The 13,608-nt window shown below is 67.4% G+C and overlaps 2 protein-coding genes across 3 annotated transcripts in view; both read right to left on the bottom strand.

Moving 5' to 3' along the window:
- Positions 1-4,630, bottom strand: part of LOC121661117 (ankyrin repeat domain-containing protein 35-like) — a 5,363-nt gene extending 733 nt beyond the window's left edge. Inside the window, exons 1-9 of the mRNA XM_042020952.1 lie at positions 4,503-4,630; positions 3,465-3,595; positions 3,289-3,377; positions 2,976-3,040; positions 2,372-2,429; positions 2,211-2,281; positions 2,028-2,134; positions 1,666-1,823; positions 300-1,531 (exon numbers count right to left, since the gene is read on the bottom strand). Of these exons, the coding sequence (XP_041876886.1) occupies positions 300-1,531; positions 1,666-1,823; positions 2,028-2,134; positions 2,211-2,281; positions 2,372-2,429; positions 2,976-3,040; positions 3,289-3,377; positions 3,465-3,595; positions 4,503-4,541 (1,950 nt within the window). The 5' untranslated portion in view covers positions 4,542-4,630. The remainder of the gene's footprint in view (positions 1-299; positions 1,532-1,665; positions 1,824-2,027; positions 2,135-2,210; positions 2,282-2,371; positions 2,430-2,975; positions 3,041-3,288; positions 3,378-3,464; positions 3,596-4,502) is intronic.
- Positions 4,631-4,933: 303 nt separating this feature from the next.
- ARHGEF2 (Rho/Rac guanine nucleotide exchange factor 2) lies at positions 4,934-13,164 on the bottom strand. Of its 2 annotated transcripts, none has more exons than XM_042020948.1 (21): positions 12,474-13,164; positions 10,936-11,003; positions 10,759-10,819; positions 10,498-10,627; positions 10,308-10,417; positions 10,084-10,230; positions 9,544-9,794; positions 9,126-9,251; positions 8,735-8,852; positions 8,355-8,612; positions 8,061-8,137; positions 7,806-7,975; positions 7,540-7,607; positions 7,231-7,419; positions 6,967-7,074; positions 6,820-6,884; positions 6,692-6,733; positions 6,537-6,587; positions 5,919-6,314; positions 5,544-5,730; positions 4,934-5,453 (listed from the first exon to the last, which is right to left on the bottom strand). In XM_042020948.1, exons 1-21 carry the CDS (start codon positions 12,829-12,831, stop codon positions 5,377-5,379), a joined length of 3,057 nt encoding a protein of 1,018 aa, XP_041876882.1. In that variant the 5' UTR covers positions 12,832-13,164; the 3' UTR covers positions 4,934-5,376. The 2 variants fall into 2 exon arrangements, with proteins under 2 accessions (XP_041876882.1, XP_041876881.1); XM_042020947.1 differs by having other exon boundaries at positions 10,759-10,822; positions 12,474-13,163.
- Positions 13,165-13,608: the final 444 nt, after the last annotated feature.

Here is a 13,608-nt window from a genome sequence, read left to right as displayed (position 1 = left end):
GGGATGGGATGGGATGGATTGGGATGGGACGGGATGGGATGGGATGGGATGGGATGGGAAAGGAGATGGGAATGGAACTGTGATGGGGACAATGATGAGAAGGGAACAGGGATGCAGATGATGATGGCAACAATGGTGGGAAAGGGGTGATGATGATGGAAAGAGGACTGGGAAGGGGATTGGAAGGAGACGGGGATGGACATGGGAGGAAGAGGAGGACGGGAAGAGGGCGGCAATGGGGACAGGGATGGGAAGAGGATGATGATGGGAATGGGATCGGTGCTGGGAAGGTCCCTCACCTTCCCATCCTTATCCCGGCAGGCGCGCTCCAGCCGAGCCGCGCGTTCCCGCAGCGCTCCCAGGCTGCGCTCCAGCCCCTCCGCCTTCTCCCGCAGCTCCCGCTCCCTCCCGGCCGCCTCCGGCCCCGGCGGCTCCGCTGGGACAGCGGCGGTGCCGGCCCCGCGCTCCGGGCCCCGCGGCTCGTCGGCACGCACGGCCGCTCCCGGTATCCCGCTCTCCCCGTCGCTCCGGAGGCTTTCTCCGGCCTCTCCCTCCATCTCCGTGATGAGCTGCAGGGCCTCGTGCTGCGAGCGCACCAGCGCGTCCAGCCGCCGGTGCAGATCCCGGAGGATTCCGGCCCCGGCGTCGCCTCCCGCCTCCCGCACCCGCGCTCCGACCCCGTCCCGCAGCGCCCGCAGCTCCCGGCGCAGCCGCCACGCCTCGTCCCGCTTCCCGGGATCCCGCAGCTCCCGCAGCTCCTGCTGCAGCCGCTCCCGCTCCCGGCCCAGCCGCGCCAGCTCCACCAGGAGCTTCCCGTTGCCCTCGCGCAGCTCCAGCAGCTCCTTCTCCATCCTCCCGCTCTCCCTCGGCATCTCGCCCCGGCTCTTCCCACCCGCAGCCGGCTCCGCGCCGTTCACCGCGCACCGGCACGCTGCCGCCGGCTCCCGACGGAGCTTTTCCAGGAGGATTTGGGATTCCTGGAGTATCCTGGCATGGATCTGGTCCTGGTGGTCCAGCGCCTGCTCCAGCCCCGCCGCCAGCTCTTCCCAGGCGGCCGCGCTCCGGCCCACGGCCCCGTCGCGGAGGGAATCCTCTGCTTCCCGATGCAGCTCCTGGCTCCGGCAGAAGGCGCCGGCCTTCGCTTCCTGCATTTTGGAGCACTCCTCTCCCAGCCAGGCCAGGAACGGGATCAGCGCCGGAGCCTCGGCGTTGCCGTGTCCTCCTTCTCCCTCTTCATCCCTCGTCCTCTTCCTCAGCTCCGCCACGCGCCTGGCCAGGAGCTCCAGGCAGGCGCCGTCATCCTCCTCATCCTCCTCCTCCTCCTCGCCCGCATCCCGTCCCGGCAGGAGCCGCACGAGCTCCCGCAGCCGCCGCCGGATGCCCCCGGCAGCTTCCTCCAGCCGCCGGCATTCCAGAGTCTTCCTCACCAGCTCCTCCCGCAGCCGCCGGGCAGCGCGTCCGTCCCGCTGCTCCTCGGCCTCCTCCTCCTCCTCCTCGCCCTGGATTCCCACCTGTCCAGCACCATTCTCTGCTGGACGGAAAAACACAATCCCGTTTTCCCAGTTTTTCCCTAGTTTTTCCAATTTCCCCCCCCATTTCCCCCGGATGGGTCCCCATTTCCCCCCGTTTTGTCCATTCTCTTGGAGGGCTCCAGGGGGGTCTCACCTCTCCCTACGCAGTGCGGGACCTTCCGGAGAGCCCAGCTCGGGGCCTTCCCGGTGACATTCCCGGTGACATTCCCAGTGTCTTTGTTCTTCTGGTGGCTCTGCAGCAGCTCGGCCGCTTCCAGGCTGCCGTGAGCCAGCGCCAGCTCCAGCGCTGTCCTGAGGACACCGAGACATGGGTGACACGGAGGGACACGGGGACACAAGGAAACAGTGAGCGGTGGCAGGGGGTGGCACACGGGCACAGTGGCAAGATGGCACCGTGACACAGTGACCCCCCCTATCCCGGTGGCACCCTCGGGATACCATGCACCGGTGTCCCCAGGGCACCCCAGTGTCCCCAGTGTCCCCCCTGTCACCCACCTGCCGTCCCTGTCGGCCAGCCCGGGCTCGGCCCCGCGCCGCAGGAGCTGGGCACAAGCGGCCGCGTGGTTCCCCCGCGCCGCCAGCATCAGGGGGGTCTGGCCGTGCTGGGGGGACACAGGGGGTGACCATCAGCTCTTGCTGTCCCCTGTCACCCCCTGCTGTCCCCCTGTCCCCACTCACAGTGTCGGGGACATCCAGCGGGGCGCCGTGGTCGCAGAGTAGGAGGATGCTGGAGGCGCAGCCCGAGGAGGCTGTGGGGGGGCTGCGTCACTGCGGGGGCTCTGGGGGACCTCTGGTGTCCCCCACGTCCCGGGGGTGTCCCCGTGTCCCCCCCCCCTCACCGGCCCAGTGCAGCGGTGTCCGGTTCTGCCCGTCCACGTGGCGCTCGTTGGCTCCGTGCTGGGGGGACAGCGGGAAGGGACCCCCGGGATGGGAACGGCACCGGCCCCCCCAACCCAGCCCTGTTCCCATCCTCATCCCTGCCCTTGTTCCGTGTCCTTGTCCTCATCTTTATTCCCACCTCCATGCTCATCCTCCTCTGCATCTCCATCCGTGTCCTTATCCCTGTCTCAATCCTGATCTTCATCTGTTTTCAGCCCCAGCTCCATCCCATCTCATCCCATCCCCATTCCCATTCCCATTTCCATCCCATTTCCCTCCTATTTCCATCCCATCCCATTTCCTTTTCCATTTCCATTCCCATTTCCATCCCATTTCTATCCCATTCCCATTTCCATCCCATTCCCATTTCCATTCCCATTCCCATCCCATCCCATTCCCATCCCCATCCCATTCCCATTCCCATTCCCATTCCCATTCCCATCCCATTCCCATTTCCATTTCCATCCCATCCCATTCCCATTCCCATTCCCATTCCCATTCCCATTCCCATTCCCATTTCCATCCCATTCCCATTCCCATTCCCATTCCCATCCTGCTCTGTACCTGCAGCAGCACCTTCACGCACTGGGGCTGGCAGGCGATGGTGGCCAAGTGCAGGGCGGTGCTACCTGTGGGGACCGGGCCGGGCACTGGGGACACCCCCACGGGACACCCCCTCCTTGGGGACACCCCCAGGGGACACCCCGCTCCATCAAGGGACACCCCCTCCTTGGGGACACCCCCTCCTTGGGAACACTCCCCAGGGTGCTCCCGGGGATCCTTGCCCTGCCTTGGGGTGCAGGTCTGGGCTCCTCCAAGGGTGACACAGGGACCTGGCTGGGTGTCCCCAAGGTGTCCCCAAGGTGTCCCCACCTACCATCATCGTTCCTGTCATTGACGGGGGCCCCGTGCTCCAGCAGCAGCGTCAGGCACTCGGTGAGACCCCCGGCCGCGGCCAGATGGAGCCTGAGGGGCGAGAGGTGGCCGTGACCCGTGCCACAACCCCCCCGGGACCCCCCTGCGGCCCCCCGTGTCCCCCCAGGGGTGACATACGCGGACTGTCCCCTGGCGTTGAGCTTGGCGGGGCGGGCGGCCTTGCGGGCGGCCAGAGTGGCCACCCGGGCCACGTCCCCGCGTGTCACCGCCTCCAGGAGCTTCTGGTCCTGCCGCGTCCAGCTCTCCATCTGCGGGGGGTGGCATGGGACCGCAAATGCAGGACAGGACCCCAAATCCTGCACCGGACCCCCACCCCGGGACGGGACCGCCCAGTGTCGTGCCCCCCGCGCGTCTCCTGCCTCAGTTTCCCCACTCCGTGGGGGTTCCGTGATCCCCGCGGAGCCGGGAAGGGGCGGAGAGGACGGAGCGTGTCCCGGCCTGTGCCCGCCCGGCTGGTTTGGCGAGTGCCACCGAGCCGGGCTGGGCTCCAGCGTGGCACCGGGCGGGAGTGGCACCGGCACCGGGAGCAGGGGCCGAGACCATGGTCCGGGGACGGGAACCGGGGCTGGGAGCAGAGATGGGCTGTGGGACCTGCAGCGGGGCCGGGGCTGGGGGCAAGAGGGTCGGGGCTGGGGGCTGGATTCGGGTCAGGATTGGGGCTGGGACTGGGGTTGCCTCTGGGATGGGGGCTGGGGATGAGGCTGGGACTGCCGGTGGCATCGGGACCAGCGTCAGAAGCGGGAGTGGGATTGGAGCCTGGGGATAGGGATTGCAGCCAGGATCGGGACTGGGATTGGAATTGCGTCTGGGATTGAGGGTGGCCTCGGAGCTGGATTGGGGTCGGGACTGAGGCAGCATCGGGGCTGGCACTGGGGTCGGTCTCGGGATCGCAGCCGGCAGCGGGCTGGGATCGGGGCTGGGATCGGAATTGGGACAGCAGCTGGAAGTGGGGCTGGCATCGGGATTGGGGTCGGAACTGGGACAGCAGCTGGAAGTGGGGCTGGCATTGGGATTGGGGTCGGAATTGAGACAGCAGCTGGAAGTGGGGCTGGCATCGGGATTGGGGTTGGAATTGAGACAGCAGCTGGAAGTGGGGCTGGCATCGGGATTGGGATCGCAGCTGGCACGGGCCCCCAGTTCCCTCCCGGCACTCACCGTCACTTGCGAGCTGGAGCAGGAGAGCATCCTCTTCATGGCCGGGACCCGCGGCACCCCCGTCCTCCCCCCGCCGCGGGAGCTTCCGGAGCCGCGACCCCCCCGCCCCCGCCCCCCCCCCCGTCCTCCCGTCGCTGCGGGACCCCCGGGAGCCGCCGCTCCGGGGCCGCGTCCTCCGCCCGCCCCGCCCCGCGCCCGGTCCTGCCCCCGGCCCGGCGGGTCCGGCACCGCCCCGGGAACGGCCCCGCCCTGCGAGTCCGCCCCAAACCCGGCCCCATCGCCCCCCCGGGCCGAGACCACCCTCCCCCCACCGGCTGAGACCCCACACACTCAGTGCACTGATGAGACACCCCCCGGCCCGGCTGGTCCCTGCCTCCCGCAGCTCCCTTCCCGTTCACTTTGGCTCCAAACTCTTCATTTTCACGGTTTTCCAAATTTTTTTATATTTTTTCCTTTTTGTTGTTGTTGTTTTTTGTCCTTTGTTTTTACAGTTAATCCGCGGGGACCCCGTCCCTCCCCGCCCCACCCTTGGGCAGCCCCCCGACACCGGGGGGGGGGGGGAGAGGAGTCACTGTCACCGCTGACCCAGGAGCGGGGGGTTCCCCCCCACCCCCCCGGGGCCGCCTCCCGCACCCCAAAGCATCCAAATAAATAAATAAATCCCAGCGGGAAGAGGAGGGACACGATGTCACCCCCACGCCCCCTGGGCTGGAGTAGGGGAGGGGGCGACCGGACCCCCACCCGTTCCCATAAGGCTCCCGTGGGAATAGCAGCGTCCCCATCCCGCTTTTCCCAACGCTCCCCACGGTTGGATCCAGCCCCCGGCGTGTCCTGGGGAGGGAATCGTGGGGTGCTGTGGGGGCTGCGGGGGTCCCTAACTGTCCCCGTCGCCCTCCTTCAGCTCCTGGCTGTTCTCCACCTCCTCGGGAATATCCTGCATCCTCAGGAAATCTAGAGAAAAACTCCAGGTTAACCCCCCCCAAAATAAGATGGGGACCCCCAGGGTGGGATCTGCTGCCCCTCTCCCAAACGGGGACGCACCTCGGGGGCTGGCGGGGGGGGAGTGGCGGCTCCCCAAGCCCCCCTCATCCTCCAGGAGCACGTCCAGGGTGTCCTCGCCCTCCCTCAACCGCTCGGGATCGGCGCCCCGGAATTCCAGCTCGTCCCGGGGGCTGGGGAAGGCGGGGGGATGGAACGGGAGGCCGGCGGGGGGGCTGGCGTGGCTCAGCTGGGGGAGGGGGGGGGGGGGAACAGAGGGGGGGGGGTCAGGCCTCATCCCCTGCGCCCCCCCACGCGTGGGGGCTGCGGCCGGACACAACTCGTGTCACACACCACCCCCATCCCTCCCCCTCAGCTCCCCACGGCCCGTGCCCACCCCCCGGTGCCCCCCGGTGCCCCCCGGTGCCCTGCGCCCACCTGCGGGGGGGTGAAGCTCAGGTACAGCGCATCCCCGGCCGGGAGGCTCCTGCGCCGGGGCTCCGCCGCCCGCCGCCCCCGCGGCCCCGCCGGTGTCCCCCGCGCCTCCTGCAGCTCCCGCTCCAACCGGGACCTCTCCCGCTCGCTGTCCCGCAGCCGCGACTCCAGAGCCGCCGCTTCCTGCGCCCGCTCCTGGCACAGCTGCCGGCAGCGGCTCAGCTCCTCCTGCACCAGCCCGTGCTGCCGCTGCAGCAGCGCCAGCTCCGCCCCGGCGCCCGGCTCCGCGCCCCCGGTCACCGGCACGGCCGGCTGGGAGCCCCGGCGGGGCCGCGGCCGCTGCAGCCCCTCCGGAGGCACCTGCAGCTCCAGCAGCACCTCCTGATGGGTCAGCTGGACCTGCGGAGGGAGAGGGGTCAGAGGGGAAAAAGGGGAAATGGGGATAAAGGGGGGATGGGGTAAGAGGGTTCAGAGGGGAATGGGAGGAAGGAGAGGAATGGGGAAGATGAGGAATGGGGGCAGGGGGGAGAAAGGGGGCAGGGAATGGATTTGGGAGCAGGATGGATTTGGGCAGGGGGTACCCCCTCGTCCTCCTTCCCGCTGTCTGTCCCCCTGTCCCACCTGCAGCCGCAGCAGGAGCCCGTAGAGGTTCACCAGGCGCTGGTTGATCTCCTGGGGGGGACAGGATTTGGGGGGGGGGGCGGTGAACCCCGAGTGCCCACGCTGGGGGGGAGACACTGAGGCACCACCCACCCACCCCAAAACCCTTTCCTCACCTCCTGGGATCCCCTCGGAGGGACCTGATTCCCATTCCCGTCCTGCGGAGAGAGTGCGGTGACACTGAGGAGCCCAGTGTGGGCTGGGGGGTCCCCAGCTGCCCCCCTGTGCCCCCTCCCCAACTCACCCGCTGCCCAGCATCCGGATCTGCCCGGAATTCCAAGGAGCCGTTGATGCTGCCGGAGTCACCGTCTGCAGGGAGACACTGGGTGAGCCTCAGGGGGGTCCCGGGGGTCCCCCCAACCCAGCACGCCCACCCCCCATCCCCCCTTACTGCTGGTGCTGGGGCTGGGGCAGCTCTCGGCCTCGGGGGGGTTGTTCTGGTTCTGGTCCCGATCCCGATCCCGGGTGCATCCCGTGAAAATCTCCTTCAGGCATTCCACTGTGGGGGAAGGGCAGCGTGAGCCCCTCCCACACGCCGGACCCCTGCCTCAGTTTCCCCATCCAAACATCTCCATCCCAGAGCATCCTGGGGCATCCTGGGGTACCCGTCCCACCCCTTCCCACCCCGGGTCACCCCATCCCGGTGCTCCTGTACCTTCCCGGATGGCGTCATGCAGCAGCACATCCCCGCGGGGGCCCCGGGTGAGGTCACCAGGGAAGGGGGTCCCGCGGGGGGCCGGGGGAGGCTCAGAGCAGCCGCTGCCCAGCGCCAGCATGTCCGCAAAAATCCCGACCTTCTCCTCCAGCAGCGCCGCGATCTGACGGTCGTGCTGCTCCATCCGCTCTGGAGAGGGGGAGCGGGAATTGGGGGGTCAGCGGGGATGGGGTGGGATGAGCAGGGATGGGGGGACGAGCAGGGATGGGGGGGATGAGGCGGGGTGAGGGAACAGGGATGGGCCCCCACCTTTCAGCTTCCGCAAGGACGCTTCAGTCTCCGTCTCAATCAGGGGGAAATCCTGGCGGCTCGGACAGCTGCGAGGGCCGGGATGGGGGGTCAGAGCCAGGACCCCCCCCCCAGCTCCGTCACCCCACATCCATCCCCCTTTCTCCCCCCCAGCTCCCAGCGCCCACCACCACCCACCCTGCAACCACTGGGGGCCCCCCCAGCCCTTCCAAGAGATTCCTGGGAGGGGGGTTCCCGGCCATCCCCAAATTCCCGGGGGCACTCACAGGCTGACGGCCTGCTGGATGACCTTCATCCAGTGGTTGCGGTCATCCCGGGAAGCCGCGTGCACCTCGTACATCTCGGGCGGGGCTGCGCTGATCAGGAACATCCCCTTCTCCTGGTTGGCGATGTCCCGCACGATCAGGTTTTGCAGGGAGATGACGGCCGGCTTGTCCTGCGGGATTGGGAAGCGCTGGGAACTGGGAATGCTGCCCCAGTGGAGCCGCGGTGAGGGTCGGGACGAGGAGGGGGCGGCTCACCAGCATGGGGAAGGTGTATTTCTGGTCCTTCTCTTGCAGGAACACGAGCACGTCCGTCATCAGCAGCACCAGGACGTCTGGAGTGAGCGGGGGTGAGTGGGGGGATTCACCCCGCTGAGCCCCATGGCCCCCCTCCCGAGTCCCAAATTCAGCCGTGGAGAAGAGGGGGTGTCCCAGCATCCTCCCCAATCTCTGGGGACCCCCATTCCACGACAGGTTCCCCGGTATCCCCACCCCCTGCTCCCTGGACGTCCTCCACTCCCATTTCTCCCCTTTCCCCCTGCCACTTCCCACCTTTGAAGCGCCCGGCCGCCGTTTTCCAGAGCATCCCCCCGCTGTGCACCAGCTTCCTGCGGAGCAGCTCGTCCCTCCCGAACGCTCCGGGGCGGCTATCCCAGAGCAGCGGCACCTTGGCCCGCGGGTCCACGCGCCGGAAAACGTCCCAGAGGCGCCCGCGGAGCTCCCAAGCGTGAACCTCCTCGTCCACGGCCGAGAGCAGCTCCTTCACCAACCGCAGTGCCCGCGACAGGTCCGCACAGTCCCCCTCGTTGTCTGCGAGCAGGGGCGGGAGGATGGAATTCCAGCGAGGATGGAATTCCGGCGCCGCCCCACAACGTCCCGGGTCGCAGCCGCTTCCCGCAGCCCCTTCCCGCAGCCCCTTCCCGCCCCGGTACCTTTGGAATTCTTGAGGATGCGCTCGATGAGCACGGGGTACTTGGTGATGCGCTGCGTCACCAGCAGGATGCACTCGGGGACGCCGTGGCGGCGGAGGAGGGGGGATCGTGTCACCCGCTGGGGGGACAGGGGGGACACTCCGTCAGCAGGGACCCCCCTCCATCAGTAACCCCCATCAGCAGGGACCCCCCGCCGCCGGCCGGGGCCCCCCCCGGGGCTCAGTTAGGGAGGGACACAAGTTGGGGAAACTGAGGCACGGATTTGGGAGAAGGGTTTTCCACTGGGGCACAAAGCCTGGAACGCGCAGGGACACCCCCGACCCCCCACCCTGGGGGTCCCTCCAGAGGATGGAGACCCCGATCCCCAGCCCGGGGTCCCCGCGGAGCCCACCCGGATGAACTGCTGGAAGCGCTTGTCCCGGGCCAGCAGGTCCTTGTACTCCTTGAGCGCCTTGGTGTGTTTGCTGCAGAACTCCGCGTAGGCTTTGCGCAGCTGCTCCGCGCTCGGGCCCGAGAACTTGGCAGCGGGAACGACGAGGGGACATCGGTGAGCGCGTCCCCCCCTTTGCCATCCATGGGCATCCCCACACCCCAAAGCATCCCGGTTTCCTGGTATTCCATTTCCTGTCCCCCCACTATCCCCAGGTCCCCCAGCATCCCCACCCCCTGGTACCCCATTTCTTGGCACTGTCATCCCCCAGTATCCCCATTCCCCGGCTCCCAAATCCCCCACTATCCCCACCTCCAGGATCCCCATCCCCCGGTACCCCATTCCCTCGTACCCCCATTTCCCAGTCCATCCTGCCCACCTGGCTGACGAGGATGTCACCGAGGCGGTCGATGACGAAGTTCTTGTTGCTGTCCTGCGCCAGCGATTCCCGGCGCCGCTCCAGGAGCTGGGCCAGGAAGCGCTCGTGGATGTGGCTGAGCTCGTCGAGGCAGGGGAAGATGCGCTGGACAGTGCCGGGGTCCAGCTGCAGCTCCTCCAGCATTGCCCTGCGGAACAGGGCGCCCATGATCTTCAGCGTCCGCACGTGGTGCAGCTCCGTCTGCATCAGCTCTGCGGGGGCACGGCGCGGTCACCTCGGGGACAGGGACAGAACCCCCGGGGACAGGGACAGCACCCCGGCAACAGCACAGAGGGGACAGGAGCCAGGGACGGCCACCCAGCCTGACCGTGTGTCCTCATCGCTGCATCCCTGTCCCTGCATCCCCTGTCCTGTCCCTGTGTCCCCATTCCTGCTTCTCCAACCTCTTCCTGTGTCCCCTGCCCTGTCCCCATGTCTCCCATCTCTGCATCCCCATCCCTACGTCCTGTCCCGCTGTCCCCCGTCCCTGTGTCCCCTCACCGTAGATGACATCCTGACGCTTCATGACATCCATGCGGTGCTGCTGCAGGAAGCTGTTATCCACCGCCAGGCTCCAGGAATCCGCCTCGAACTCCTTCCCGTCTGCCTCCAGATCGCTCAGCAGCTGGCTCAGGATGACGTCAGGGCCTGCAGGTGACATCGGTGGGATACGGGCTCCCCGTGGCCCTCCCCCGCATCCTCACGTCCCCCCGCGGTGTCCCCACCTTCGTCGATCAGCGACTCCACGGAGAGCGTCCGGTTGCGCATGTTGAGGGAATCCGTGGACTGGGACAGGATCCGCCGGATGCCCAGGGGGGAGTCATCGTTGAACGTCCTGGGGGAGGGGGTGTGACGTGATGGGGACACTGGGGACACCCCCGGATCCCCCTGTCCCCCCGGTTTTCCTGCCCTTACCCCGAGATGTTGGTGGTGGAGACGCTCTTGGAGAGGGACAAAGAGGGGCGGCCGCGGCGGGATCCCAGCAGCGTCTGCCGGAAACTCTCCGAGGGGTAGATGGCGGAATTGGGGCGCTCCCGGATGGCATCTGGGGTGGGGGGACACCGGGAGGTCAGTGCCAGGACCCCCCCGTCACCCCCCAGGCTGTGCAGGGACAAAGGGAAGGGAAGGGAAGGGAAGGGAAGGGAAGGGAAGGGAAGGGAAGCTCCCCCCACTCACTCTTGTTGCGCAGGGACACCGACTGCAGGGCTGAGCTGTTCTTCAGCAGCGCCGCCTTCTGCTGCTGCGGGGGAGCGGAAGCGTCACTGTCCTCGTTTGTCCCCAATTCCCGCATCCCCCCATTCCCTCATCCCCCACAAACCCCTCACCCACCCGGCTCGTGTCACCCACGCTCACCTTCTGCTTCACCTTGGTGCAGTTGGGCAGGGTGTCCTTGCAGCGGTTGTGGATGGTGACGTTGCAGGCTGGGGGACACGGAGAGGTGACGGGGAGGCCACGGGGACCCTCCTGCCACCCTCCCTTCCCCCGGATCCTGGCAGAGCGACGGCAGCAGATGTGGTGGGAATGCGGGTGGATGCGGATCACCAGGCGCTGCCGGAGCTGCAGCTGCCAGGGAGCAGCTGCCCCAACCCCGAGGGCACCGCGCCAGACCGGGGTCACCAGTGCCAGCCCAGGGCCACCAGCGCCAGGGAGCTGGGATGTGCCAGGATGGAGAAACCATCTCCTGCTCCAGGGCACAAATCCGGGAGGAACCAGGCTCTGGGAATGGGCACTGCGGTGCCCATTGCGGCAAAGCCACCATGGAAAAGCCACCCCAGAAAAGTCATCTTGGAGAAGCTACCCCAGAAAAGTCATCTTGGAAAAGCCACCGTGGCAAAGTCATCCTGGAAAAGTCATCCTGGCAAAGCCACCCCAAAAAAGCCATCCCAAAAAAAGCCACCCTGGCAAAGCCACTGCGGCAAATCCAATCTGGCAAAGCCACCCTAGCAATTCCGCCCCAGCAAAGCCACCCCAAAAAAAGTCATCCCAAAAAAAGCCACCCCAGGAAAAGCCACTGCGGCAAAGCCACCCCGGCAAAGCCGCCATGGAAAAGCCACCCCAGGAAAAGCCACCCTGGCAAAGGCCACTGCGGCAAAGCCGTCCTGGCTAAGTTGCTATGGAAAAACCACCCCAGGAAAAGCCACCCTGGCAAATCCACACCGGAAAAGTCACTGCGGCAAAGCCACCCCGGCCAAGCCACCATGGAAATGTCACCCTGGCAAAGCCACCATGAGAAAGCCACCCCAGAAAATCCATCCTGGCAATTCCATTCCAGCTAAGCCACCCTGGCAAAGGCACCCCACCAAATCCACCCCGGCAAAGCCACTGCAGCAAAGCCACCCCGGAAATTTCAACCTGGAAAAGCCACCCTGGCGATTCTGCCCTTGGCACATCCACCCCAGGAGAGCCATCCTGGCAAAACCAGGATGGGAAAGCCATCCTGGCAAATCCACCCTGGCAAAGCCACTGCAGCAAAGCCACCCTGGCAATTCCGCCCTGGCAGAGCCAACCTGGCAAAGCCTCACCATCATGTCCACCCCAGCCATGCCACCCGGGCAAAACCATGAAGGAAAAGCCACCCTGGAAGAGCCATCCCAAAAAAGCCACTGCGGCAAAGCTACCCTGGCAACTCGGCTCTGGAAAAGCCACCCCAGCAATGCCACCCTGGCAAAGCCACTGCAGCAAAGCCACCGTGGCATTTCTGCCCTGGCAAAGCCAAGCTGGAAATGCCAACCTGGCAAAGCCACCCCGGTAAAGCCACCCACCCCAGCAATTCCACCGTGGATCGCCGCAGAACATCCCCCCTGGCAAATCCCCCTTGGCACCCCCCTCCCCTGGCACATCCACCTGGAATATCCCCCCCGGCTCCCCCCTGGGATCCCCCGGGCACTCACTGGGACACACGAGCGCTTCCTTGGCCGTGATGCTCTTGTTGCAGGCGAAGCACATGGTCATGCCGGACACGGAGATGGTGGTGAAGAGGTGCCCGTTGGTGTAACGCGCGTCCTTCTCCTTCCCTTCCTTCATCCTCTCCTTATCCTTGCCCTGCCCGGACAGCGGCACCGGACGCCTGACGGGGCTGCGGCATCGCGGCCGCCCCCCGGCCCCCCCCGCCGGTCTCGGGACGCGGCTCATGGCTGCGGGGAGCCGGGAGGGCTGCGGGAGCGGCCGGTCCCCCGTGGGGTCGGTGGGGAGCCCGGAGGATGGGGAGAGAGCACCCCGCTCCCTGCGCTCGCTCCCGCTTCCCAGCATCCCGTCTCCACGGCAACCGGAGGCTGCGGGAGAGATCCCCCCCGCCCCGGCACGGCCCCCCCGGCGCCAGCCCCAATGGGGACGGGGTGCGGGGGCGCAGCCGGGGGTGACGCTGCCCCGTGGGGGTTGGGGACATCGTCCTGCACACCCCCCCCCCCCGGTCCTATTTTTAGCCAAATTGAGGGGTTTCACCCTTTTTCGCCCCAAAACGGGGGGTCGGGAGATGGCTGAGCCCCCACGGGGATGGTTTTGGGGGGGGAGTGGGGGTCGGTTTGGGTTTCCCGCATGGAAAAGGGGAGCGAGCCGGTGTCACCCCGAGTGTCCCCGTGCTCGCCTCGGACCCCCCCCCGCCCCACGGGCCCCCACGGGCACAGAGAGGCCTTTGTGCCCCCCCTCGCCACCCCCGCGGCCCAGGCAGTGCCTGGCACCGGCGCTGAGCCCGGCGGGTCGGGGCACTTGGGGCGCCCACCAACAGCCCCCCAAAACGGCGGCGCTTCGGGACCCCCCAGTTCCCCTTCCCAAACACGGGTCCCAACGCCAAAGGGGGTCGTCCCTGCTCCCGACCCCCCCTTGAGGGCGGGGAGAGGCTGAGGGACCCCCGGGAGGAGCCGAGGGACCCTTGGGGGAGGCCGGGAGAGGGGGAAGGGAGATGGGGAAGAACAGGGGGGGCGGCCATGGGGCAGGAGTGGGACCCCACGGACAGGAGTGGGACCCCTCGGGACACCAGCGGGACCCCGCGGATCGGGACTGGGACCCCACGGACAGGAGTGGGACCCC

Source organism: Corvus kubaryi, unplaced genomic scaffold (genome assembly GCF_017639235.1).
Source record: "Corvus kubaryi isolate FWS band 111438036 unplaced genomic scaffold, C.kubaryi_AGA036_p1.0 37066, whole genome shotgun sequence".
NCBI classification, from domain to species: domain Eukaryota; kingdom Metazoa; phylum Chordata; class Aves; order Passeriformes; family Corvidae; genus Corvus; species Corvus kubaryi.
This window is presented reverse-complemented; position numbering and strand designations above follow the sequence as displayed.

Bases quoted from the DNA above. Each gene is read 5' to 3' on its own strand.
- ARHGEF2 (XM_042020947.1), bottom strand. From the start codon at position 12,831: ATGCTGGGAAGCGGGAGCGAGCGCAGGGAGCGGGGTGCTCTCTCCCCA. The intron at 10,628-10,758 runs GTGAGTGGGGGG...CCCCCACCCCAG, and splicing joins GGTGTCCCTGCGCAACAAGA to ATGCCATCCGGGAGCGCCCC. The intron at 5,454-5,543 runs GTGCGTCCCCGT...GTTTTTCTCTAG, and splicing joins CCCCCCCGCCAGCCCCCGAG to ATTTCCTGAGGATGCAGGAT.